Source organism: Egretta garzetta, unplaced genomic scaffold (genome assembly GCF_000687185.1).
Source record: "Egretta garzetta isolate BGI_Z169 unplaced genomic scaffold, ASM68718v1 scaffold264, whole genome shotgun sequence".
Classification (NCBI taxonomy): Eukaryota; Metazoa; Chordata; class Aves; order Pelecaniformes; family Ardeidae; genus Egretta; species Egretta garzetta.
Window position 1 is genome coordinate 2551655 of NW_009259685.1, and position 27817 is coordinate 2579471.

A 27817-nucleotide genomic window follows, 5' to 3' on the forward strand; every position below is an offset into this window, starting at 1 on the left:
AGCTGGAGACAACAAAAGAAACTCTAGTCTTCAGCTGTATGTGACACCGCATTTACGCTCATAGAGGAACACTGAAAAATGTTCTCCCAGACCTTGGTCATTGTCTGACTGCTAGCTTATTCAGATCAGTGGGAGCTTTGCCCAAGTGAGGACCCCAAGATTATGCTTTTAGCAAACAAAGTGATTTTGTGATGGGTAAAGATATGAGATAATAACCCTGCATATTGGAACTCGTTCTTCAGTACATTAAGAGAATCATTCTTCAAGTGCCGTAACGCACTCAGTGCACTTCAGTTCGTGCCTTTGACCTCATGTTTCATAAAGTGCCTAAGACATACAGATATGACATCCTGTCATGCATAATTGCTTACATTACAAATGCCTCACAGTTTAGAAAGAAACCTCTTGGCTTTGTTCCAACATTTATTTTCAGTAAACGCTTCCCATTTAATGCCTCAGCATTTATGTAGCAGCAGGAGTCCATTATCTTGTGACATGTTCGACTCCATTGACATCTCTTATTTAAACCCTCTAAGGGGAATGCTATTGCTATGCCATATAACACAGGAGTTTTCAGCAAATTGGCTTACTTTTAACCATTGCAGATGCCACAGTCTGTCACTCCTCATGCTTTGTTCTACAGCTGATCGCTTACTGATGACATTTGGTGCTTTAACTTTTTTTAAGCGTTCATTTTATTTTGTGTCAGTGCTTGGAATGTTACAGATGAAATAAAGCACAGCAGAGCCACTTGTAGTCCATTCAGTACTGTGTACCTAAGTGCTTGTTGGCCAGACTCTGCTGATGTAGGAATCTGTAGTATCATTTACTTTAATGGAGCCTTATTAATTTACACCAACAAAGAACTTGTCCCACAGCAGCCCTATCTTCAGTGCTTTTCATTTTGTGCTACTTTCTTGAATGAATGCGTTCATTAACAAGAAAAAATGTTACAGCAAGGGAAGGTTGGTAAAACAGCCTCTCTTCGGGGCCCTTGCAAGAAAATGATGAGAAAGCACAGATGGCTCTGAAAGCAAGAGAGAAAAGCTGTGAAAAGCAAGACTGTAGTGAGGGGAAAAACATGCTGCAAGAAAGAGGCAGATGCATGATGGAAAAAGGATTCAAGCTACCTATGCATCTCCCAAGTTAGCCACATGAATCCAAGCAAAAGATCCTATCAAAAATAGTCTCAAACTGGCAAATTCATTCCAGTATTCAATACTGAATCACTTATTCTGACCCCAAAGTATTGTGCCCAGTTTTCTTAAAGCAGTAAAAAAGGGTCTGCGCATTTGCCAGCATTAAATCATGTCCTGAATCTCTGCAAGCTAATGACTCCTAAGTAGAAAATCATAGTGGTTTAATCTTTTTTCTTCCCTCTTGGTGCTACTTCCCTTCTCAGCAGCACCAGAGCATGAGCCTAAGAGTGTAGGAATGATCAGAATGGATCATACCAGAGGTCTGTCTCTACCAGCATCCATCTTCAGCAATGAGCACAGCAGATGCTTAAGGCAGGGGTGTGGGAGCAGAACGAGCAGGTAGTCATGGTTCCTCTGTGCACTTTCAGCCTCTAAGGACTTTCCAAATTGCAATTAGCTCTAGGTCTGTACACTACAAACTGGCAGCAGCTTTTTAACATTGCAAGTGGTTAACAGAGTACAGTGCAAAGGTATTTATTTAGTTATTGCACATAGTATTGAAATAAGCCACCAGCCAAAGTTACGAGCGTTTCCTGTGGTAGCTTAAAACACTGTTTTGCGAAAAATGACTTAATCATCTGCTTCTCCACAATGTCAAAATAGTAAAAAACCTACTCAGAAGAAGAAAAGAAAAACCTGTCAAGATATCTACTTCAAAATACTGACCTGAAGGATTTTCCTTTTTCTCTCAAAGAGTCGGCAAAATAGTCATGTAAAGTATCCTAGAGATCAACAAATTTAGGCAGGTTGGCCCTTAAGACAATAAAAATAAAACACATTTTTCACATTTCCTTACTTAGCTTTTTTCATTTTTTTTTAATTAAATATTTTTTTACCTCCTTCCTTATGTTTGCCAAAACTGTTGATTTTAACTCTTAGCTGTGATGTACACGTATGGGCTGGGCCCAATACTGGCCCATTGCTGTTCATTTAAGAGAGACCTAGCTTTCCTTCTCCTGTAATTGTTGGGGGTAAATAAGAGCAAAATTAGATCCAGACAGACTCTGGATATGGGTAAGGGGAAATCAATGTGTGTTTAAAAAATAACAATAAAGAGAGCGATCGTTATCTTGACAATGAAGTAACTAGTCAATTGATCCCCCTGTAGGTGACGGACGGCAGGTGCCACAAAAGCCTCCTAGAGGCACCACTCGTGGTCCACCCCAGTTAGTGATACCCCCACCCCCACCTTACCCTCCTCCTGACAGAGACATTGTGGATCCAACAGTCTGTTGCAGAGAAGCAGATGTTACAGCACCAACAGAGCTGGTACCTAAACGTATGTTTGAAAATATATGTATTTGCATTTCCACTCTTCTGATGATTACTCTCAGGGATAGCTTTTCCAGACTTTCCTCTCTGCTCCCTAGACATACATGTCTCTTTTTTCCCTTTCCTCCAGCCTGTTGTCTTCTAAAATGCCCAATGCAGTGTCACTAATTCATATAAAGTAAACAAAGCGCTTGTTTGGAGACAATTTTGTGGATGATACCCGGCCATTGTAGGGAAGCATTTAAAAACAACCATCAAACCATGCGACTTTGTGCAGCTGGAAGCAGAAATCTGTTGTCTTATATTAATTCTCCATGTTCATTTTTTCTGTACTAACATTTTTTCTGTCTCTCCAGAGATGAATTCCTTTGAGAGTCAGTAGGTCTATCAGTCTAGGTTGAAAACTGCAGGGTGTCTCCCTTAGGAAAATTGAACCATTTACAGGAGCTGTATATTGTTAAAGGCCTTCCTGTCCTAATGGGTACGTCTTCCTTGCCATCTCTGGATAGTCCTTTGTGTCCTCTTCCCCTTGGGGCGTAACAGCAGAAATACGGTATTTTCCACATCCTTGTGTATTTGTGAAAAGCATGTTTTCATGCTACTTTTTGGTGCTTATCTATCGACTGTCTTTAAATCTTTGTACACAATCCAAGTCTTTGATCATGTATTATGTGCCCTCTGGGCTTGCCCTGCACACCCATGTAGATCCTGTAAAGGCAGCAAAGCTTTGCGCGTTATGGCATCTCATGGACACACTTCCTTTGAAGGTTAGGAGGATGTCTCCTAACCGTGGGATAGAGAAATGTCTCCATCAGCTGCTAATTTGACAAAAGATCTTTTTCCGGGACATTTTCTTTACCAGAATTTTTCTGCAGGTAGCAGTTACTCTGATACATTAATGTTGGTGTGTTTGCTGTTGGATACCAGCTAAATCTAAAGTGTTATTTTTCAAACTTGTGCTGAGGAAATACAGATTGACAAGTTTTATTGGGGGGGAGAGAAGGAAATTAAGGAGATCCATACTAACAGAAAACCTGAATCCTATTGAGGATTAACCCTAATTCATTTTCACCAGCATATGCGCAGAAATCATATCGTACTTAAAATCTTTTTTTGCTAGATACCATCAGCTTGCCTACAATGTTTTCTTTATTAAAAATCCGTTGTGGCCTTCTTTGCATTAATATTTCTGCTTCATTTGAGTTTCTACCAGTGTTATTTGGCAATGCTTTCCTGATCTAACTTGGTGATCAAATACCCTTTAATCAATGCAGCTCTGATTTTATCAGATTGATCATTTGCTCTTAAACAAACACAATATCCCAGCCAAAAGGATTTATTAAGCTTGTACATGGAAACATAACACGAGCTTTTATTATCCTCACTTTACTGAGAGCAAAAGTACAGCGCTTAGTGGGTACTTACTTTAGACTGAAAGCATCAGTGTCGGAGAGGGACAAGTTTAGCTTTATAATTATGCTATGCTCTACCTAGATAAAGATAAACATATAGATTTACACAAGAGAAATGTGTATAGATGTACCCGTGAGAAGCATGTATGGCAGATGCTAATTATATTGCCTAATGCCATTCTGAGAGGTGCTTAGATACTGTAGCGATTGAGCAGCGTAAGAACAGAGTTTTGCAATGATGGTTTTTATTGCCTGAGAATGCCTCAAGCAGTGCAAATGGGACTGGCGGTAGATTCAAAGAACAACAAAATTTTCGATCTTCCTAACTCTAACCTCAGTAAATGCGTTTTCTCATAGAACAAGGTGGGAAGGCGGATAAGCTACTGATGCCAGTTATTGATCAAAGGCACATTCGTGCTGAAATCCCTCTCAAAACAGCTTTCTCTGATGAGGATTGTGGTCTTCCTTTGCTGAGTGGGTGACTCAGCAGCAGTTTGTCTTTCACAAGATGAGATTCCCATTCAGAAATCAAAATTCTGTGATCATGTGGAGTTTAAATTATTGTTCGTTACAATCTGCCACTGTGCGTGGGGCACCGTGCCTCATCCCTCATTCTTTCCCAGCAAAAGCACAGTTGTCCCATTGCGCTCTGCGAAACTCATGTTGCGGAATTTTCATTTCATAGAGGATGGTGGTAATCTCTCTTCACAGAGTTTTCCAAACTTACATGGAGTGTAAGTCATTCATGAATAGGGCCTTTAGTAAGATACTTGGGATTTTCTGACTCTAATGGTAAGAATCTCTTCCACAAACGAGAGTACAATTGTTCCTCACAGGTTTTGCTCTTTAATCTTTTTATTATCATTACAGGACCTTTCCTCTTAACTTTTGGTTTGGTAGACCCTTACCTGCATATTGTGTGCATGTCTAAAATCCTATGTTTATGGGATCCTTTCTCCTTCTTTATCTTACTAATCAGATTGTTCATGGCCTGTGATTCTAAGATTGACTGCGCTTTGGGAATGCAGAAATGGAGATTGTGACCTCTGTTGCATGGCGTTTGGTTATGTCACATAGCTTGTGAAGTTCCCAATAAATGAGTCAATAGTAAGCTCTGTGCTACTTCCCTGAGGTAAAGAATGCACATATTGAAACATTGTTGCACCTAGACGAGCAACTGAAACATGCTGCCTTGAAATGTTTTCAACTATCTCATTAGAATAAATGTAATATTCCTGTGAGCCTCCGTGATTAGCCCTTTATTTGCCTTGTTATGAACTACCATTAAGAAATAGAGTAAGAAATTAAAAGCTGTTTGAAAAAGAATAAACAAGTCACCTTCTTGTAGAGTGAGATCCTGAAGTTAAACTCTTCACTCTGACACTGGATAAAGTGCTAGGGAACTCAGGGTTCGCACTGGGTAAGGGCTTGACAACTGATTGATTTTTAAATTTCGGAAAGTGTTCTGTCTTTAATGAAGTGAAATCATGATTTGAATGTGTCTTTGTTTTTAACTATAGATCAAAATAATCAATAATCACTTAACCAGAAAGTCTGAAAGAGATGAAGGAGTAGGTATAAGCATTTCCCAGTTGCTTTGTATAGATGACATGTATACTACTAGTTGATTGTTAATACCCGGTTAATTTTAAGGAACAAGAACAGAAAGGAGCCTTGTGCCAATATCTAATTTTTAATGTTTTTCTTTATATCATTGATATATTAACAAGGTAGTACAAGCCACTTGACAAATGCTGTGACAGTTTCACAAGAAATTTGGTCATGTTTCTTCAGTCATGTTAGATACATACCTAGTCTTTCACAGTCATTACGATAGTCTGTGAGGGTTGGACTTGGTTAACTTGAAGCAAAAATAGGTAAACTCTCAGGGAGGAAACTACATTTTCTGACATGTGGTTCTAAATTAATGGAGAACTGCAGGCTGCTCAGTAGGGAATTTTGCTGGCCTGTCATAGTACACTGCCTCAGAAGGCATCTGCCAAGTGACCCAGCCTTTTCTTTCTTAGACGTGGTCTTTGAAGCAAGAAAACTTGGAAGTGTGATTTAGGAGGCTTATACCACCATCACTCCTCTTACTCATGCAGCCTGATCTGAGGCTAAAGATTGAAGTTGAATCTCCAACATCATCTATCTTGTACCTCCTGGAGAATTAAAATTCAGGCCAAGCAAAGCAGAATTCATAAGCATGCTGCGTATCAGTGGGTGTTGTGCTGTTGGGATTGCATTAGCCCAGGGAGAACCCAGGGACTTAGAGCATCTGTGGGATTCTGAATTTTAATACATGTGCCCATGCGTCTACACCCCCTTTGGGCATCTGATTCTTTAATGTTACTGAGCATGCTAGCCATTCTGCTGTCTGACCTACACAATATTTATAATTTTATCCTTTTTTTCCCCCAACAGTTTACTGTTGTGCATCATTCCCTTCATATACAAAGCGCGTCTGACAGACCCTGCCTCTTCCTATGACCTTCATACCTCTGAACCTCCTGTTGCCTCTGCTATCCTGATTCTTCTGTTGCCTTCCTTCCTCCCCTGCTGGAAAAAAACCTTTTTTTTTTTCTGACCGAGATTTTGGCTTCCTTTCTTTTTGAACTCGCACATTCTCTTTTAATTACTATTGATTATTTTTGGCTGTGGTTCATACTCTTTTGTGAGATGTACGCTCCAGAACTGAATGCTGTGTTATATAAATCTATATGTCAGCCTCAGAAAGATTATCCATACATTTGTCTGTTCTTTTTCAAAAGTTTCTCTTTATTTTGAGCCATGGTTTAATTTGATTTGGTGTTTCAAATAGCGTCTCTTTGGGACGGGGTGTCTTACTTTCAATACTGTCTATAAAGATTTAATGGAAACTTCCTAAAAACATTTTTCTTTTTTTTTTCTGTTAGCGTGGGTATAGCATTTTACATTCTGTAATACATTCTATTTTTCCTTCATTGCGTATGTTTTGTTCCTTTGGAACAAAACCAGGACTGTGCATGGCCTAGTCAAGTTGAAGTGCAGGATTCTTTCCATATCTTGGCTATCAATCAAGCTGCTGAGAAAAAAGAAAGATCTGCAAGGGGCCTAAAAGGAATAACTAAGAACGAGTACCAAATGCATTAATTCATAGGATTTACGTCTGCTTTCATCCCGATGCTTAGTATGAGTAATTTATCTCAATGCTGGAGACATCCTGTGCAAATCAAGGTGTGTGTTCTATTTCTGTAACAAAAGATGCAAACACCGTTTTCTCAAGAGAAATCTTGTTCCACAAGTCTCCTTTTTACAATTGTACTAGGAATAGTCAGTGAGTTATAATTAAAATATCAGCTATAGGATGGTACTTACCAAAAACTTCTTTGCGCTGGAGAAAGTTCTTCATGTGAACGGCCCATAAGGCATGTATTTTTAATCATTCTGAACTATAAACATAGGTTTTATGAGTTGCAATGGTGCACACACCCAGAACTATTCTGACCTCACATGTACTGTGATTTAAGACATTTATGTTATTTAAATGAGTGAGTTGCAATACATCACTCTAATTTAAATAATGAAAAATTATTGTTTTACCCTCAAGCAAATAATCATGTTCATCTTGAATCCTTTCCAGGTAGTCAAAATGGAGAAAGCAAAGCATTCCTACAGATAATGTGAAACATGACTAAAAAGGGGTTTGACAGTTTTTAATACAAATATAACATGTAGTTAATAAGTTTTCAGTGATGCTTCAGAAAGTATACTTAATACCCTAAGGTTCTTCTAATAAAAGTGAAGTAGAATTGAACTCTCTGCGCTGCCAGGTTCTTTGTAATAGCTTCTTAAGACAGGACAATGGTTTAATTGTAAGTCTTCTCTTAAAAAAAAAAAACCAAAAACTAGTAGGTGTTCACAATGTGAAGATTAAGAACCTAATTTACCCATTCTCATTACTCTATTTACATCCTATTTGTAACTCCACAGAGTTACATGCCCCATGGAGTTCAGCCTGGTATAAAAATGGAATAATGAAGTGGTGAAACAAAATTTTTTATATTAAGTATGATGAAGTACAGTGTATTGTAAAAGCACTTCTATGTATTGACACCAATTTAGCTTAAAAGAGGCTTAAGTTTTCAACAAAATTACATTTTCAAAGAAAAAGTGTCCTTGCTTTGAAGGAATACAGCTATGACCGCTCTCCTAGCTGGCAAGTTTGCTGTTAAAAGCTGTCATCTTTTTACGTGGTCTGCACAAACTTTTAAAAGCTCTAGGTGAAAACTCCTTAATTTACTTTTTTTTTCTTAAAATGCAAAGTTTACCTTTAAAAGTATATGTGCAGGAATTAACATTTTATGTGAAATTCCTAGGTAAAATATTTTAATGACTGGTTTAAGCTAGCCAGCTTTGCCTTTTCAAATTTAAAAAAAAAAAAAATCCTTGCTTATGTTAGCTCAGATCCTTTGTTTCTTACAATTGTGCCAGGTACATATATAGTATTAAACAGAATTTTTAAGAAAAGAAGAAAAACTGCTGCATCTTTACAAGAAATCATCTTAATTACAAGAAATTACAGTGTAACATTAGTGTGTTTAAAACCTCCCATTACTATACACAATGTGGGAAAGAACTTTCAGTGACACTCATTAAATCTGAATCTGTTCAGTGGAATTGCATAGATACTCTCTGTTTCACAACTGTTAATTCATTAGTAGTGTAGATGCAAGGGGGTAAGTGTTCAAGCAAAATGTGATTATGAGAATGTGAACTCGACGGAAGTTTGGTTCACGAGCACCAGCTCAGCGCCAAGGTACCGTCAGGGAATCCCTGCTTGTTTCAGGCTTCAACCCAGGATTTCTAACGTCACCTCGATTTGGCTTCTGGAAGAGAATGATAGTTTTTCTGTCATTTTCAATGAGAGGAAGAAATGTCAATTTAGGGCAGTTTCATGGAGTCTTAGGTTAGCAGTGATATGAAAGGACATTGGCTTGGTTTTACTCCCTTTTATTTTAACCACAGAGACATTAGAAGTGTAATGAGAATGACATGGAGAAGTTGATAACAAAGTGACTACTATACTACAGTTTTGCACCAAAATGCTCTTACCAGAGTTAGTAAGAAACACACTTAATATATTCAGGATTTTTCTGCAGTACCAAACAACATTGCTCAGATGCAGTCCTTCATGGTAAGTTATCTGGGGTGAAAAACAAACGAACAAAAAAAACCAAACCAAAATTGGAAGATATTATTGAGCCCTTTCAGAAGGACAAGTAAATGCACAGATAGCTTATAAATCAAAACAGATTCCAGTATTACGACTCCAGTGTCAGTGACATTCAATGCTCTTGGGAAATAAGGACAGATGTCTAATTTATGATTAAAGCCGTTCTGATACATGCTCAACCCCTATGAAATCCAGTGAATTAGAAACAGATTAAGCTTCCTGGTGCACAGATTTTACTGAATGGATATATAAAACTTTTTTTATGATGACCACCAGAGGGAGCCGATGTTGTCACATCTGCAGTAGGTAGCAAGTGAGAATAATGCAAAAGATGACTTTTAAGCTAATAGATACCACGTTTATACAAAGATGTTCAGTTCTTTAAGAATGCCATAAACTTAAACCTAGTTTATGGAGTTGTTTTGTTCACCTACTAAAAAGAAAAATATTTTTCTCTAGATTTTTTTAATCAGTTTCATCACAAATGGGAACATGAAGATAAAATCAAATTTGCAGGTGATGCCACTGTGATGGCATCTTCCAGACATAAACTCAAGTTTTTACTCTAGGCATTCTTGCAAAGGGTGGTGGCATGTTGGGTTGGCTTTTATATTGCATAGATATTGTCTGTATATTTATGGCAACTGTGTTAAAGGTGTGGAAATCAGTTCATGTAGCTCATGTATGTGCTTAAGAACAAGTGCATAGGAGAAGGTCAGGTTTAGTACCAATATACAAAGATGTGTTCTCCCAGAAAGGTTTATCAGCTTGAGTTTTAGCATTTTAAAAGCATGAACAGATTGTTTTAGTGTCTATCCTCTTTCACAGACAAATTACTTCATTGCCAGCAATTCAGGCATTCAGAGACTAAAATCTAGGGTTCAGAGACTTTCTAATAGTCCTTAAATGCCTTTTCTACATGTAGTGCTTTCTTTTTTTTCCTTAGGATTGAAATTTTTGAGGATTGAAATGAATGTTGTCTTTCTCACTGAGCAGCTGGATTTTTTTTTTTCTTTTCCAGTGACAGGGCTGTAGAATAGTAAACTTTGAACTCATTCCATTTTTATCTTTAGAAAATGTGCTGCTGGTCCAGAACTGAAACTTATTGTGGGCAGGTAAAATACGGAGAGAATATTCTAAATACATGAATGGAAAAAATGTCATATGTTAAAATATTCATTTTAACATTTATAAAATGTTCATTTTAAACTGGAACTAGTTAAAGCTGTCTGTGGCAGCTAGAGTGCTCAAATAAGTGCCAAGGGAGAGTGATTGGTAGAGAAATCATCCAATCCAAAATGTATGATGAATTGCAAAAGCTTATGATACATTTATTTATTAAGCATATGGTCATGCAATCTATCATATGGCCATCATCTGTCCCTATATTCTGCATTTGTAAAGTAAACTCTGTTGTCATCATTCTCGTACACTCATCACTTATGTTTACAGCCACTTTAAGCCCTCTGTATTGTTCCATCCCAGTATAAAAGTGCCTCTTTGTGAGAGCTGGGCCGTGTGTGTATATAAGACAGCAGTTCTGTCTTCCGAGCTTGGCTTCCAGTCACTACCATGACTCTCAATATATATTTAGTACATGCAGTAGGCACCATTTAACTTTCCATACTAAAATACATGTTATTTTAGAAGATAGAATGTAACTTATTCCATCCCTCCGAAATTACAGCCATGTTGTGTTCTAATGTCATTGCAAAACTATGAACTCCCCCCTCAAGGACAGTAAGACAAACATGCTGTCACTGTTTACACACTTCTTTTTCAGATATCTCGTGTATAGTATCCAGACAGACTTCTGTATAGCACCTGTATGCCTAGAGAAATCCACTGTTAAAATTCATAAGAAGTTGACAGAACAAAAAGTGACTTAATTAATTCTTTGTCTATCCAGAAGAGTTTACACATAAGAAACTCTACTGATTTTTGCTGAGGTGGAGAAGGGGATCTTGTATTTTTCTATGCAAGAATCAGCTGCTTTATTCCTTGTTTATTGCAATACTCTTCTGTGGTGCTTTGACTTCAAGTGGTAAATGACTGTTGCAAGGATCAAGCCCAGTAGCAAGAATGAACTACCTCAGAAGTTGATAACAACCTGAATGGTTATCAACTACTGAGGCCTTTATATTCCTTGAATGTTCCTTGAACATGAAAGGGTTTGTTTTTTTTTTTCCTGTTCAGTTCTAATAGGAAAATTGTACATTTGGGTCACCAGATCTGCTTCATTTTCTCATGCCTTGAGAGCGTTCTGAAGAAGGAGACTCAGTCCTGGGTAAAGGTAACACCTGTTGGAAAGGGGGTATTCCCTTTCATGTTCAGTCTGCTGCCTGCCACAGTATTGGAAATAACACCTGTAATTTTGCAGACTTTGAGCCAGAAGTCAGTCCTACTGTAAGGGAGCACAATTCCTTTGAATATAAGAAAATATTTTCTGGTTACATTAAGTATGGGACTGGACTCCAGTGAATCAAATAGTCTTGCTAGCCTCATTTCCTGATATTTAGGTTTTTAACTGATTATTTGCCTATTTCACAGAGTGTGGAAGAAACCTTAGCTTCACATTTCCCACCTTGACTAAGTGTAAAGACATTTCTCTTGTAATTCCCTTGCAGCCCTGCTCTGCAATCCAAGTGGTCTGTGGATAAACTGTGAACCGTTTATTCCAAGTGAAACCAAATTCCCTGATTTCCTCTTCCTTAGTCAAAATAAGAGCAGTTTAACTGTGAGACATACCTTCAATACTGAGCGGCATCTTAAATGTACTCTGTTGTACTTGAACAGTGGAATATGAAGAAATCGTGACACCCGTACAGGTAGAGAGATACGCTTTATCAGTAACAAGCCAGACTAAACATCTGTGTCCAGCCAAATACATGCACATGATGTGAGTGTGTACGTGTGAGAATTTCAATCCTGGCTGTGATTTTGAAGTTATGCTTGCTTTACACATGATGTATGAGCCAATTCAAACCGGAAGGTTGGTATTTGAAATGTCATTAAAATTTGTAGTGCAAAATCCTACTGATTCAAATACAGGCAATGCACAGAGCGCTACAGAAAGCAAACTGTTGAAAATTTCTGTATTCTCTGTTCCAGGTAGGTGATAATACCTATACCAAAGTGCTTGTCCATCCTTAGAGATGCTCATACTCAGCTTTTCCTATTACCACTTCTAAGTCAGTAAACACTGACTAAAATGCCTGCCTGCTTTCTTCTAAGAAATTGAGAATTCTGGCCATGCACATTCACTTCTGAGTTTTAGGGCCTGAGGGAGCAAAAGGCTGAGAGCAGAGACAGAGTCTCTTTTGTCAGCTCCTTTTGTGGATTCCATAATTGGTTCCTGGCATGGATAAAGGAATTACTTTCCAACCTACTGTACCATAAGCAAAGGTGGGGTGTAATGAAGGACAAAGACCTAAAACAAAAGAAGACCGAGGAAAGAATGAGAAAGGAGGGCTATGACTGACAAATACTTTTTTTTCTTTTAAGACTATTGCAATTAAAAGGTGGAGGTAAAGGTGCTAAATATATAGTAACCTCCCATAAGCAGTGAAGGACGGGTAGGGGAGTATCTACTTACTTGCTAGAGCAAACAAAGCAAGCAACTGATTTTTTCACTTCAAGCATCTAATGAAAGTTATTATCTGATACCTGATTTTTAAAGCATGTAGGTTAACATTTTTCTTCTTTTCTCTCCCATGATTGTTTCTTTCCTCAATTTTTTCACTTGACAAGAAGTTAAAAACTAAAGGGGGGAATATTTTTTCTGTTTGTAAAAACATGAAAATTAATGGAGAAATATTTTCAACATTTTTTTCTTAACTGAGTGAAAGCATGCAACTGGCTCTGTTTATAAGGTGTGTCTATAGGTGTAACAACCAAGACTTGAATGTAATAATTTAAGAATTCTAATAACTCTTAAATTGTAAGAATTATGAAGAATTATATAAGAATTACTAAGACCGTAAGAAAAACTAATCTACTGGCTTTAAGTTCAAGGTAAGAACTTTTTTACTTAACTTTTACTCGTAAGAGACAGAGCATTTTGGAAGCTAAACAGACTCTTACACTTGACTTGCTATACAGAAAGCCTTACAGTGGACTTGAAGGTGTTTTGGGTGCTACCAGTCTCTCAGACATGTTAAATCAATCCTTAGGAGTGACGTGATTCTTTTTTACCAGGTAAATCCTGCTTTCGCTCCAAAAAGAGGATTTTTTTTTTCTTTCAGAAGAAATCTTATTTCAATTAAGCTCAACATATATGAAGATTTTATTGATTATTTATAATTTTAAAATATTTTTTTTTACTTTTAAAACCCTTCTCTGCTTGCCTTCAGAAAATGAGAACAATATGCTGATGAACTGACCAATCAGTTAAAGAAACTTAGAGGTTTGAGTGTCCAAGTTTTCCAAGTGAAAACACTTGGGGAAAAAAAAAGAAGGCATGCATATACTGTAATTTGCTTGTTTGCTCCACTCCCTTGTGGACATGCCCAGCTTCCTCTGTACCTGGCAGCTTTCCTGTTCTGCATTCATCAAGCTAATCAATGGGATTCAGATGTTCCTCAAATAAAATCATTTGTCTTCAGTCTGCTCTTACAAAGGAGACAGATTGTACTAAAAAAGGTTTTTCTTCACTTTCAGGGTACATTAAATACATGCCACTGTTCAGAATACAAGGCTTTGGCAATGTATCGATTGCATTTTTTTACACAAAAAACCCTTGCACAGGGAAACTCCTTGCGGTTTTTCCACGGAGTTAAATTAGTGCCTCTGAGAAAATTAGCAGACTGAAAGCAATGGAGACAGAAGTCTTTAAACTTACATGCTGTAATGCAAAGGATAATAACAAACCAGCTTGATTCTGTGCTGGTCTGATAAGGGCCACTCTAAGGTGAAAGGAGAGTTTTATAATCTCACGCTGAAATGATGAGCAATCAGGAGAACGAAGATAATGTTGGAGCATTACTGTACAAACTGTATTGTACAAAATGGAACAGTGGCCGCTCACACCTGCTAAAAATTTTTCCAAACATCATCCTTGTGTGGTATTTTTATGAAAAAAAAACCTAACTGGTTCTTTGGAGTTTAAAAGAGGAGGTGCTTTTTTTTTTTTTTAATGTTCTTTTTTAGTTAGGGATAAGAAGGGGAAAGAAAGAGGATAATAAAGAGATAATAACGGATGAAAAAGGGAAAACATAGATGGAGGAGAAAATCCCAGAAGCTTCACCTTCTTGTTTTTCAAAACCAAAATGGATGTTAGCATTTGGGAATTTTTCCTGGGTTTTTTTTCTTCTTCGTTTTCTTCTCCTCCGTCAGCCCCCATCAAGTAATTCTTTAAACATTTTGTTTGGACTTCTGCGTTAATGACTCGGTTCTCTGGTATCTAAAACCCATCATACTCTGGGTTGGAGCTTTGCTATTGTTCATAGCATCCTTCCCTCAGGTATCACTGGTAGATAATAGAGAATGAGCTTTTATGTCAGCACATGTACAAAGAAAATCTCCTTGCTCTGTCTTTCTACCTCTTTATGAAACTTTTGGAACTGAACTTTAGAGTGGTATCTGTCCTGACTAATTCAGAAGTTGGCAACCTGTTTAAAAGTTACTGGAGAGTTTCATAGACAGACTTACAAACTTACAACGGTGAGATATATATATATATTTATATTTATATATATAAAGCGCCTATCACTATATTGATGAACATTCTTTGGAACCACTCTGATGGCAGAGGTAAGAACAGGATTCAGCCTGTTGGTACCTCAGCACTTCTGTTTCCAACCAATTTTAAAAAAATAAAAAAAAGCCACAAGACTTTGCTGCCAACCTGCCTGGCTGGTGTTTAATACTGCTACTCCATCAGGGTTCTTAACCCATCTTCTTAACCTAATATCTGTAGGAACTGAGGCTAAAAAGAAAGAAACTCAGACATTTCCAAATTTCCTGTAGGAAAAATGACCTTTTATGCTGATCCTAATTAAGCCCATTAACTCAGGTGAAAAATTCCCCAAACCAGCTTGTCTGTTTTGAGGGTATGATCATAGTGAACCTTCAAATTCTAGAAATGGCCCTGCTCCAGCAAAGCACTTAAGCATGCTTAATCAGGTACACCATTATACAGCATGCACGTTATTATTGAATGAACTGTGTAAATGAAAGCCTTAAAATGCTTCACATGAATAAAAACGCAGACAAATTTTCCCTGTGGGGTTCATCCCATGCAGGAGGTATCTGCAGCTTTGCATTTTAATCAGTGAGCGGTCCGATCCTGCTCCCACTGAAGTCAGTGGTAAAACCTAGCTGCTGAAGTGGATGCAGGATCTGAGACACAAAATATGAAAGGGGAAAATTTATTCCAAGTGGGTGTTCAGTTGATGACCCATTTCTTGCATCAGGCTACTGTTCACCATAGCACCAGAGATGACACTGCCATTAACATTTTACTATCCACAAATCAGTACAGAGCCCAACATCCAGTTACCACTCCTGCCTGTTTGCATTTCTTCCTTCTGGTATTTCAAGTTAATAGGGAAGGAGAGCCCCAGGGCAAAGCACGATTGATGAGATAATTGACTTCACAAGAGGACAATGAAAGAGCAGGCCAAATTCAGCTCTCACTTAAGTATTCCCACCTCTGCTTATGTCTGAAATAACCTGATCTAGTCCATCTGCTGTCAAAGAGGAGTGGTGGTGTGACAGCAGAGCTCTTCTGTGAGCACTTTGCTCTCCACCCATCCAGTATTCCTCTCCTCACTAGGCTCCCAGGGAGAGCTTCAGTGTGCACTGCTGGAAAAGATAACCTCATGACTAGAGCCTGAAGTGCAGTTCATGATATCCTGCATTTGATTCTTGCCCCATGCAGTGATTTTTTGGCTGTCTATTACTGGGAAAGAAGTCTGTCTCTTGCCATCGTTCTATACAGCCTATAGCCTTTATGTGCTTCTGTAGCGTGTCTGTGGCTCTTTGCTGCTAGCATAGCCCCAGGGTGCCTGGCAGTGGTTTAGGTGGTGAGTGTGCTTGGCGTGCACTGTCCTGGCCTCACTGCCCTCGATTTGCCCTCATCCCACACAGGAGTCTGGTTTTCAGAGTGCCTAGGAAACATATTTTGAAAACAGTACGATGCCCCTGTGGAGGGCATCGCACGAGATCTTTAGGGAGATACTTATCATACTTTGGTCCTCAGTTTTGTTATCTGCAAGAATAATTCTTTCTTCATTGGGCGGTTTCAGAAGGTGAAATGTCTTAGTCATGAGAAGTGTCCAAGTACTCCAAGCAGTGTCTCTCCAGGTTGATTCTTCTATTGACATCATTGTATGTCTTAACAGCTGTGAGAAATGCAATAGCAGAGTAACTGAGTGTGAATGAGCAGTAAAATGCATAATAACTAAACTCAGAAAAGAAGCGTGCTTTTCTAGGTTAAAATATTTCTAGAAATATAATTGCCAAAGTAAACCACCAGCCAAAGTATATCAAAAAGACTGTTGTTTCAACTTTGGAGAGGGAAGCGGGTATCCCATTGATCAGGAGGTACAAGAGGAGTCAGTTAATGTACATCAAAAGAGGTCAGAGTAGAGCTTTGTGTCTTTATAGCACAGAAGTGTATGAAAATGTTTTCATATCTATTTCTGGAGCTAGCTGCTGAAAATCTTCTGTGCAGGTATTTACATTATTGGTGGTTTGGCTGAAGCGTGTTCTGGCCAATGAAATGGAGTTATTTTGTGCCATCCTGACTGTAAGTTAGACAGGTGTTTTGTGCTTGAAACATTTAATTTTCTCAGGGCTCTGTCTGACTTCAGATGATACTCCAGATACTATCCTATACAAAGATAGAAGATGATGTAAGGGAAAATGATGGATTCACTGATGGGGGAACTGAAGGGCGACATCACAGCTCTGAATGGACTGAGGTGCTGTGAGGATGGATAAGAAAACTATATACAGGGGTGATGAAATCCCATTCTGTTAACCACCACTCCAGCCTGGAGTTCACTCTTAGCTGTTGGTATTATATTAAACAAAACCAGTGTTTGTTGCCATTACTGCCTAGTAAGCCTGCATTATTAGGAAGGTACTACAAGTATTTTTTCTCATTTGTGCAGTAGTTCTCAATAGAAGTGCTTATATGCCCAAGGCAGGTATGCTTTGTCCCCATAAACGGAAAGCAACTGTGCACATTTTTTTACTTTTATGTGTGTAATACCTAATGGCTTCAGTAATAGATAGCTTATTACAGATTGACCTGATTCTCTTCCACACTTCCTAACTTTTAAATCACTTGTAATCAGAAATAAATACACAACTGTAAGTGGAATGGTGTCTCTGTACTACCAAAAGAGCTCTTAAATCCCAAAGTGTGTGTGTGTATGTATGTGTATGTGTGTTTGGTTTAGGGTTGGGTTTTTTTGTGTCTTTGCTGAGTTTGCTGGCAGCTAGTCTCTGAGAAAGGAAAGTATAATTACAATGCAAAAGTGTTTTATGTTTTTCTCCTCTGTATTATGCTAGAAATACGAAACTGTAGTAGAGGTTTTATGGAATTGTTAACAGGCAAACTAAGGAAGAGAATGAACTGATAAAACAGACTGCACAAGGGAGATAGATGATGAAGTTTAAAAAGAAAAGTTGAGCAAATGGCCTTTTTTCTGTGGTCTTAAAAATCACCTAATAAAACATTGTTTTATTGCATAGGTGCACTAATCGTTTCTGGTTTTAATCGTTACACCGCATACACTTTTCAGGCAATTTTATAGAGTGTGCTCTCGAAGGTGGCTCATGAAAATCACCTTCACAGTCCATTTGTTTAGATTCTGCAATGTGCTTGAATGGAAGCCGACCACCTCTGTAAAGGATGCGGATTGCCAAAATCTATCACTTAAGACTCGTAATTCCCTGCAAAATGTGGGGAGTGGTTTATTTCTTCACCAGGCTCATTATACTGGGCACTTTCTGGTTTTAGATCTAGATTTTCCTTTCCTGCAAAGGCCTTCAAAGAGCCCCATGATCGATCATGGCATGTTACCAATGTTGCACATGGTGATTTATGAAATGCAAGTCTGAAGCTATCTATTACATGGTCTTAATGTATTCCTTGTTATCCTGCTCCTCTAACCTACATTGTCTGCTTCTTCGTATTCTTTTGAACTGCATGGATTAGGCACGCTGCCCCTCTCCTCACACCTAAGTAAAGGACCAAGTAGAGCCAGGAAAACACCTTGTGAGTCATTCTAGCTTGCTGTTAACTTCAGATAGTGAACACCAGGAACTGTTGTGAAAGTATTGCCATCATACTTTATTTTGCATAAAAGGAAATGAACAACTCACACTACTGACTCATTTTTTAAAATCAATCCTTCTCCAAGCCAAGAGTCAATGTTCTCCAGTCAACCAAGGAAAGACCTGCTTTGGCACATGATCCTTTTCCTGTCAAAGAGCATTTTGCTCTTCATGTCGCTCTTGCAACATCTGATCCCTTCAAATAAGGGACGGTGGCTACTGGCTATGGTGTGGGCTCGTCAGAACCTCAAGACAAGGCTTTTATAAAAGCAAGAAACTAGTAGGTTCAAGGGAGTGCCAAAAAGGAGAGGATGAAAAGCAGTTTAGCAATAGCAACAGCATTCAAGGTCAAATGGGCTTTGCGGAGGTCAGAGAGGCTTTTTCAGTCATTGAAGAAAGGATTGTGGGAAAGATATGGGGATAATAAAGTCTAATATGTTAATTTTACCCTGTCTGAAAATTTGTATTACATAAGTTCAGAAATTTTTCTTGGTTTGCTTGTTTGGCAGGTGGTGAAAATAAAGGTCTGAAATGGGAGAGGGTAGCAGGCATTTACTTGAAGTGGTAGTTTCCTCTGAGTATTTCAAGAGCCAGCAGACAGTCTTACCTAGTGTTGTTTTGAGAGAGAGACTTCGCAATAAATTTCAGCATAGGTTTGAAAGGGAAATCAAATGTTAGTGCACAGACCTTCACAGTCACTTGTACATGGACGAAACAATGGGGTGCCTGGGATACTCTTCAGTTCCAGCTCCTCAGCTTGATCCTACCTTGTATTGCCTTTAGTTTAGGAAACACCATTGCCAAAAAAGCTTTTGTAAAAGTTACAATACCTTTGTGTTCCAATATCGACTAAGAGCAGACAGGTTTAAACTGAGGGAGGTGTTTAAACTACCTCAAATTGGTAAGGCAGGTTAAATCAGTCTACAATGCATTTCTTTTTCAACCATAGGAGAGTAGGTCTAGGTAGCTGAGTTAACTGTGATTAGCTTGGAATCAACTGTGGAAATGCTGAAGATTCACAGGGTGTATTTAATATGTACCTTTCTGAAGATATGTCTGCTGAGACGTCCTTTGCAAGTCTTTCAATTTTGGTTACTAGCTAGCATGTAAAGGAATGGATTTACTTCTGTGTGCAGGTTTTCTGCAGTAAGAATAACTGCAATTAAAGAACCTGTAGAAAAACACGAGTGTGGGGCATAAGACTAGGAAGGAGACTGAAAATATCTCATTATGTGAGACCTGGGAGTCACATGCAGGATTGCATGAGTCAGCAACGTGCCCTTACAGTGATGAAGCACTGACCACAGGCTGGGTTGCACTAGCAAGAGCATAGCCAGCAGATCAAGGGAAATGGTTGCTCCCCTTTACTTGGCTGCCCTGAAGCCACATCTGCATCCATTGTCCAAACGTGAGTTCAGTTTTGAGTTCTGTGGAACAGGATAGTGACAAACCAGAGCAGAGGCAGCAGAGTCTGGCAGAAGGTGTCAAAGATGTATGCGAAAGTGCTGAGGCAACAGGGCTCTTTCAGCCTGCAGAAGGGAAGGGTAAGGAGAATTTCAGTGCTGTCCTGTATCTGAAGGAAAAGGAAGAGCAAGCCAGGCTCTTCTCTGAGATTCACTGCAAAAGGCTAAGCATGCAACAGCGACAAGTTGCAGCTAGAAAAATTTCAATTTGGCATAAAAAAATGTTCTTTATGGGGAGAAGCATTAAACATTGCCCAGGGAATGATTTGTGATTTCCCAGAGAGTCTGTGAAGTCTCTGTGCTTGGAGATTTTCAAAACCGAGCTGCTCGAGGTCCTGAGCAACCTCATCTAAGCTGGAAGTTCGCCTTGCTTTGGGGAAGATGTTGATCTAGGTGACCTCCAGAGGTTCTTTACAAATTAGATTATTCTGTGATTCTATGATCTAAATGAGCTGAGCCAACATTAACCTGCTCTACATCCTCATTTTGAAGGAAGGCTAAGCTGCAGAGCGTGGTTCCTCACCTCAGCATTTCCTGGCCTCACCTTCAGTGTCTGCAAGATGCTTACAGGAATAGGGAGAGAAGGAGCGCCTTGGAGTTTGATCCGTTCCCCTGCTCCCCCTGTGCTATTGTTAATGTATAACAGTGGTCACGTATTTTCTCTTTGTTTCTTTTAATTTAACAAAAAATGAAAGTATGTGTGTAGGCTCGAATATGCTGAGAAGCATATTGAATTGAAAGTTAATTGCAATAAATAGAGAGAAGTCTGCCCATTCTGTCTTGTGCTTTAACTGCTCACTGAATGGTTTTTAACACCTATCTCGATGTACAAGTTTTTGATAAATGAGTAAAATGTAACTAGAACACACTGTAGTTGTGTGAAAACTCTTAAGCTAATGCTGTGTTGTCCATTTTCATAATCGCTGTTAACCACTGCCATAATAAATGTTTGCTTTTCCCATTTCTTCCACCAGCCTTCTTCCAAGTGTATGAAAAAATGTTCGCTTTTTAAATACTGGTCTTTTGTGATGTTCTAACTTTTTACTGCCAGTACAAATAATTAGAGCAGTGTTTCTTTCTCCTGCTAGAAGTTTCAAGTACTGTCAGTGAAATAATTATGTTGTAATTTGGGGATCATTATAAGAATTAATATTCTTTAACATCATGAAGTTTGTAATATTTTTTACAACTTCATTGTAATAGACCATTTGAACTACAGCAAAGCAATTTTAGTCCATGAAAAGAAAGTTTTTTTGGCAGTGGAACAAGTGATGAAAGAAATTGGAAAATAATTACCAACCTCTTAGCAAGAACTCAGAGGAATTACAGGAACTCTGCATCTCTAAAACCATTACGAAGTTCGGATTATTCACCATGTAGGGGTTAAATCAACTGTTTCCTCTTTAAAAATGCTTCTGGATATACTGTTTCTGTCATTATTGAATGTGACAGTAAAGCACCAGCAGTGCTGTAAAACCAGAAGGTCACAGCACGTAGCCAACAGTTACCGGCTGACAAGACTCACGCCCTGTGCCCAGTGGACTCAGAGGGAGCGATGGCTTGGGCTTCAGTGACTGATTTTGTAAGTCTGGGGAGGATATGTGTCTTTTGAACACTTAGGTCTGGTTCTAATCTCCTTCAAAGTCAGTGGTGGTTATTTTCATAGTAGTAATCAAAGTGAGTATTTTACCCGTGGTAGTCTTCACCTATTGAATTAAATCTTCATTTCTGAAAGTGCTGATTAGCATTTAAGCCAGGTGAGGTTTATCTGTCTCCCCATCATTGGCATTCTGTATGAGTAATGTGTACATATATGCGATATCAAACTGCACGAGTGCAGATATGACTCCTCTAAACTCCGAGTTCAGTGTTTTCCTAATTACTTACAGCCTATTGAGATTAAAGCGACAAGATCTCTTTTGTGTTAAACAAGAAGCTCGCATTCTTTACTGATGAGCTACTCTCCTATTTCCCTCTTGGTGATCACGGGCACCATTCTTGCAAACAGACGTCCCAGTCCTCCCCCCCGAGAAAGCCTTTGTAACTTGTGGTTGACCTAATTGTGCAGCAGCACTGCTGCTGCTGCTAAGCAGGGGAGATCCCTGGTACGGCGCTCACTGGGGCTTTGCACAGTCTGCAGCCCGGAGCAGGGCGTGGGTAAGCGGCCATGCGGGGCGTTGAGGGACACTCTACAATTTCACTTGTGCGCGAAAGATGCCACCAAGATTTCAGTATGACTTGGAGACCGTGGACCAAGTTCTTCACCCCTTTCAATATCACACCCCATCCGGAGCCAGTGGGCAGGGTCACATGTTACTGAAAAAAAAGATCTTGGCATTGTTATGTATTTGGAAACAGTCCAGATGTATCTTATGTATTTGGAGACAGTCTTCTGATGTACAGCAGTGTTTCAGTAATACCTTATCTGTGGCAATTGTTATTCCTGTGTCCAGTCCTGAAGTACTTGCTGAATATTCTCTCTTAACCTGGATGTGTCTACATGAGGTCCTGAAGATCAGAGCCCGTATTGAAACCCTTCTTAGTGTCATGACAGAGATTTTTCTTTATTCAACCAACAGATAACCTCAGTAGCTGCTGTTGCTGTGATCGCACTGTGCTTAGTGTGGGGTGGTTTTCTGCATGTGCACTCGCTCTCAGAAAAAATAGGCAAAAATCACAAGGCATAATCACATCTCCTATTGCACGTTACCCAGTTCTCTGTGTACTGTTAGAAAGTTTTAAAAGGTATTTTCTGACTCCTGGAGTCACAACCACTCAGTGAAGTTGAGGTAGGCTTTTTTCATGTCACGTATCATTACCCAGTAATGCCCATCTATCTTCAGTTTGCACCACTGGAGACTTAATCAAGCGTGTAGAAGGAAGAATAGATTCTTGCTTAATCCATCCAAGGATGGCTCAGCCTTAAAACAGGGGTGTTTTAGTGCTGCTCTTTTCTAAAACAAGGTTGTTAACATGACACAGAACTGTAGCGGTCGTGGTTTATGTGTGTGCTTTCATCTTCAGAGGAGTAGTAGTGGCAATCAAAATGGTTTGCCTCAGCCAGCAGCTCTGTTCAGTGCCACGTGTTAACTATGTTAAGAATTAATGGATCTTCTCAGTGAAGATAAAAGATTAGGGAAGTGCTTTGACAAACTGATAGGCTTGAAGGAGGGGGGACATTTTGATTTTGCTTGAGCACAGGGAATTTAACTGTTGAATAGAAAGTTGTCTTACTGCTTCAGGATAAATCTGCTGTTGAATGAGGAGGTTCTTACACTGGACTGGATATTTCAGCTTCCAAAGATCCAGACACAGGGGTCGATTCGCAAGTGGACCCTTGACAATAAGAGAATTTGGTTTCGTTTTGTTTGTCGATGTGCAGGGAGAGTGGGTCTGGGGGTTGGAGAACCTGCCGAAGAGCAGCTTGCAGAATCACATCAGGGACAGCCTTGAGCGTTGTTACTACAGGAGGCAAGCAGGGCTGTGTGACCAAAAGGATCTACGTCCCTGAGCAGAAAGGTGCAGGAAATAGTTGCAGGCAGGCGAGAAGAGGATGAGGAAATGAGAGAGACAGCTAGGGAGGAAAAGCCTGCCATCGCCCTGTCAGGAACTGGAAGTAGGTACTTGTTACAAACTGCTGTGCCAGCTAATGGGTGGAGGTCGTTTATGGAACCCTGGTGACAATAGATGTGGCCCTGTGTTATCTGGGGTCTCTTTGCATCCAGGTATACTGCATTGTGCATTGCTTCAAAATCTTCCCATGTGCTTCTACTCTTCAACTTCCACTCTTTAAATTGATTTCTTTGCTATCCTGCTTCATTCTGGTTTTAACATACTGTAGGTTTTTCTAATGCTTTAGTGGTGGGTTGTTACTGGGAATTTTTGTTTGTTTGAAGGCCAAGCAGCCCATATACTCTCACCTGTCCGTTTACTGTCTATTTTTCTGGGGTTTTATTATTTGGAGTTTAATGTCAACTTACTCATGTTTCTCCTTGATGTTGGTGTTTTCCTAACTGTAGTTCTGTCATGAGAGTACTCTAATCCATTCAGTGACAGATACTTAGTTCGTGCAATTGCCATTTTTAGATGGAACCATCTCTTGGATTAAATCTGGAACCTAGAGCTAATGTTATAGAAAATAAGGTCAAAAAAATCAAGTAACATTACTTCCAAAGTCATAATAGAGTCTTTGGATCATCTTCCATCATTAATATCAATGCTTGACAGCACTTACAACTTTAGTCATGATTTGTAACCCTCTGAATTTTATTGCTTCTGCTGTCAGAAATCAATTTCAGTACTTAATGGCATCTTGTAACCTCACTCAAGGAGAATGTTGGTTTGGTTTTTATTTTACTTTTACTCAAAGCTGCAGCATAATACAGAAGTATTTCTCTCCCTTGATCACTTTTATTGACCTGTAGCTTCATGTATGCTTCAAAAAGTTGTAGATTCTGACCCTAAAAAACAGTGAAGTGTATGTTTAATTTTAATCACGCTTGTAGACCTGGGACTTCTCATATAATTAACATCCACCACAAGCGTCTGCAGGATCAGACCATAAACTATTGTTTAATCTTCCTTTTGCTTACTGAGGTTGAAGAAGAGAATGGAGAACACCTATAATTCCAAATTAAACATTTAGATTAGTCTTTATTGATTTCTTTTGATCAAAAGCAGTGTGTTTGGGCTTGATTTCTGTCTTTAGTCACTCAATAATTTCAGTCATTGAAATTATTGACCTTGTTGGGAGTTCCCCTTTAATGGCATAATTGCAGGATAGAGTCTAGCATTGTACATTTCTTAAGGGAAATAACAAAAATGTATTTTTCACCAAAAAAAACCCAAAACAAACGAAAACCCAAGTGACTCATAGGAACCAAACTAAAACAGAGTACAAAAAATTGTACACTGTCTAATCTCTCAAAATTTGCAACTTTTAATAGAGTTAAACATGCAAAGGGCATATCCCTTGATCTCCTTTATAAATGACTAAATGTTGGAAAAGGTTCTGCTTTAAGCATAGTAGTGTCTACTTTTCTGTATACTTATTAGTAGGTTTTGTATGCTTTGAAAAAGAGACAATTGTTATTGTTCCACTTAACGCATAGGAAATTGATGGGTGCTAAAATGAAGTGTCACCTAGTGGGCCAGCAGTAGATCCAGTTTACCAATTCAGTGTCCTGATTGGGAAATCTGCCCATTTTTACCTGTCTATAGACTTCTTGTTGGAAATGTCATGATCTGTTTGGCAGAATGGAAGAGGAATAATGAGATTATGTTGTCAGAAACAATAACAGGAGTGAATTCTTGCACCACATCATTTAAACTTTGGTCTAATTCCCCAAGAAACTGTCCCTGGAAAGTTGTTTCTTCATAGAAGTAACGAAACTGATTTGCTATGAAAGTTATAAAACCCAGACTTCGCAGGACAGGCGTAGCAAGCCACCTTTCTAAAAGCAAAGAAGGACAAAATTTTTGTCACTTTTCAAATCATCTTTATCCTTTACACAAATATTGAGCTCCATCCTACTATTTCTAATGTCTTTCACGTGTTTTTTTTCCAATTACAAAGGAATAGGAAAAGGAATAGCGGTCTGTGTTTGATTTATGTACTGATGACTTTCAGCTAACTTTCCTTGCTATATTTCATTTAGAGAGCCTGCTGCCTGCACATGGTAATGTTTATGTAGTGGATGACATGGTTCTGGAGCTATCAGAGGTGGAAGAAACAGCATCAGAAAGCAGCTGTTTTGCATCGGAGGACACCATGGAAGACTCGGGTGTTGTGAGCTCCCCATCTGACATTGTATCTTTGGATTCACAAAATGACAATATGAAGTTGAGAGACATCAAGCTGGTCAATGGCTACATGGACTCAGCTGAGGCAGATGCGATGTATGGCACAGAGACGTGCCCTATAAAGAGCGCCTACTGCGATAACGTGGGATCTGACAGTGCTCAACAGAGGTAAAAATTTATTTGCAGCCTGCTCTTGGAAAATACCCTGCATGTCCTCCTTGTAGGGAATCATTTAAGAAAACCAACTTCTACTTTCCTCTGCGCTTTCATAAACCCGTACCAATGCCAAGTGACTCCTCCCAGTGAAAAGCTTGCTGCCAAATCCCCTCCAGTGACATACTTGTAGCAACAGGCAAAGGTCACTTTTCTGTTTGAACTTGCAGTTACATTTCTTGCAAAAGACTGCTGCCCTCCAGAGCTGATTTCTCCAAGAAGTCTGAAAGAATTTTATTGTAGTTTGGTTTATTTTGTAGTTCTGATAGCATATGAAGGGCTTAAAATGTTACTATATATTGATCTAGAAAAATGGCATGCAGGTCATAAAATGGAAAATTCATAAAATGGAAAAATCCAAACCACTGAAAGCCAGGTGGAAAAGGATTGTATTCTGTTAAATCTGGGGTTGGTTTGTGGGTGTGTGCATGCATATATATGCTCACTTAATGCTAACTTCCGCTGGTGTTATACCTGGGAGGGAGGATTCAGCATATTTCCTTTTTTTTTCTTTTTTTTTTTTTTTCTTTTGCATAAATAAACATTTTCCTGCAGTTTTTGCAAGAAAATACGAGAACCTGGAATTTAACTAGAAACTGCCTTCAAGCACAAGTGACTCTGACACTGTTTGTTTGCCAAAACTCACATAGTTGGTGGCAGGGCTGCAGAGGGAACCCAAAATTTATAGGACTTTGCAAATACAAACTGGCCAAATAGGAAGCTGTGCCTCCAGCAAGGAGGGTGGCCTGGTAATACTGACAGGGATCCGCTCTGTGTGATGCTGCAGAGTCATGGGACAGGGGCCAGAAATTCCTCTGAATTCTCAGTTGACACAAAGTCTGTGCTTTCTGGTCTCTCTCCATTCAGCTGCTAATCTGTAGCCCCATACATAAGAGCATGTATCATGGCCTAGTTATTTCCTTCCACACATTTCTGAGGGAAAACTTCCTCTTGGATCATACAGTGGGCAATAAATTAGGGATAAATTAGGCCAAAGTCAGTATTTAACCTATTGGAATGATCTCAGGGCTTTTCTTTATCCATCAGTATCAATGGGGACAAGATCAAGCCTCTCTTAGATATTTGCTCAACAATGCATTTTTCTCATGATTTGTCCTTTTACAGTTTCTGAGGTCCTGATGCAGTCTCTATTTGGAGGATTAGATAGGCTAGTATAGTAACTGCAATTAACATTCCAGACCTGATCCAAAAAAGCAACCCATTAATTTCAGTATACTTAAATTGGGCCTTGTAAGATAACTAAGCAATCCCACTTTCCTCAAAATGCAGGATCTAAACTGGTTAGGAAAACACACATGCACATTGAGTGGTGAGGGAAGAAGTTACCATAATGTTGAGCAAAGACATGAAAGCAAAGCCCTGTAAGAACAGTCCCAAACAGTGAAAAATATTTTGGACTTTTTCTGGTTTTTTAGTCAAATAAAAGATTGACCACAGGTCATTAAGAGAGACACTCCGTCTTGGAAGTCAGTGTTCTCTCCATCTTTCACTTCAGCCAAAGACATATTCTGTACATTGCATTGAGATTTACCTTTGCCACACAAACACACAACATTTTTAATATTTGGAAAAAAAAAAGAGTGCACATAGAAAAGACAACAGGACATTTCATAAGCTGGCCAGCAGGACTGCTGCTCAGGGGTCTTGCTGAGCCAAAGGAGCAGAACCTGGGAGGATAGTGTGATGTTCTGCCCATCTCAGTCAGGGAGGTGATTTCGCCCCCTGCTCAGCTGCCGTTGAGGCAGTGCTCTAGTACCGTGTCCAGTCTTGGGCCCCCAGTTCAAGAGAGAGATTGGCAAACTGGAGAGGGTCCAGAGGAGAGCCACTGAGAGGACTGGGGTGCTGGAGCACACCAGGTATGAGGGGGAGAGGGTGCAACTGGGTTGTTCATCTTGCAAAAGCAATGTGGGTAAGGAGGGACCTGATTGCAGT

At 39.2% G+C, this 27817-nt stretch overlaps 1 protein-coding gene across 1 annotated transcript in view; it reads left to right on the forward strand.

Moving 5' to 3' along the window:
• COBL (cordon-bleu WH2 repeat protein) overlaps positions 1 to 27817 on the forward strand; it is a 204337-nt gene that overhangs the window by 159231 nt on the left and 17289 nt on the right. The window contains 2 exon segments of the mRNA XM_035894139.1: positions 2308 to 2478; positions 25507 to 25819. Coding sequence (XP_035750032.1) covers positions 2308 to 2478; positions 25507 to 25819 — 484 coding nt within the window.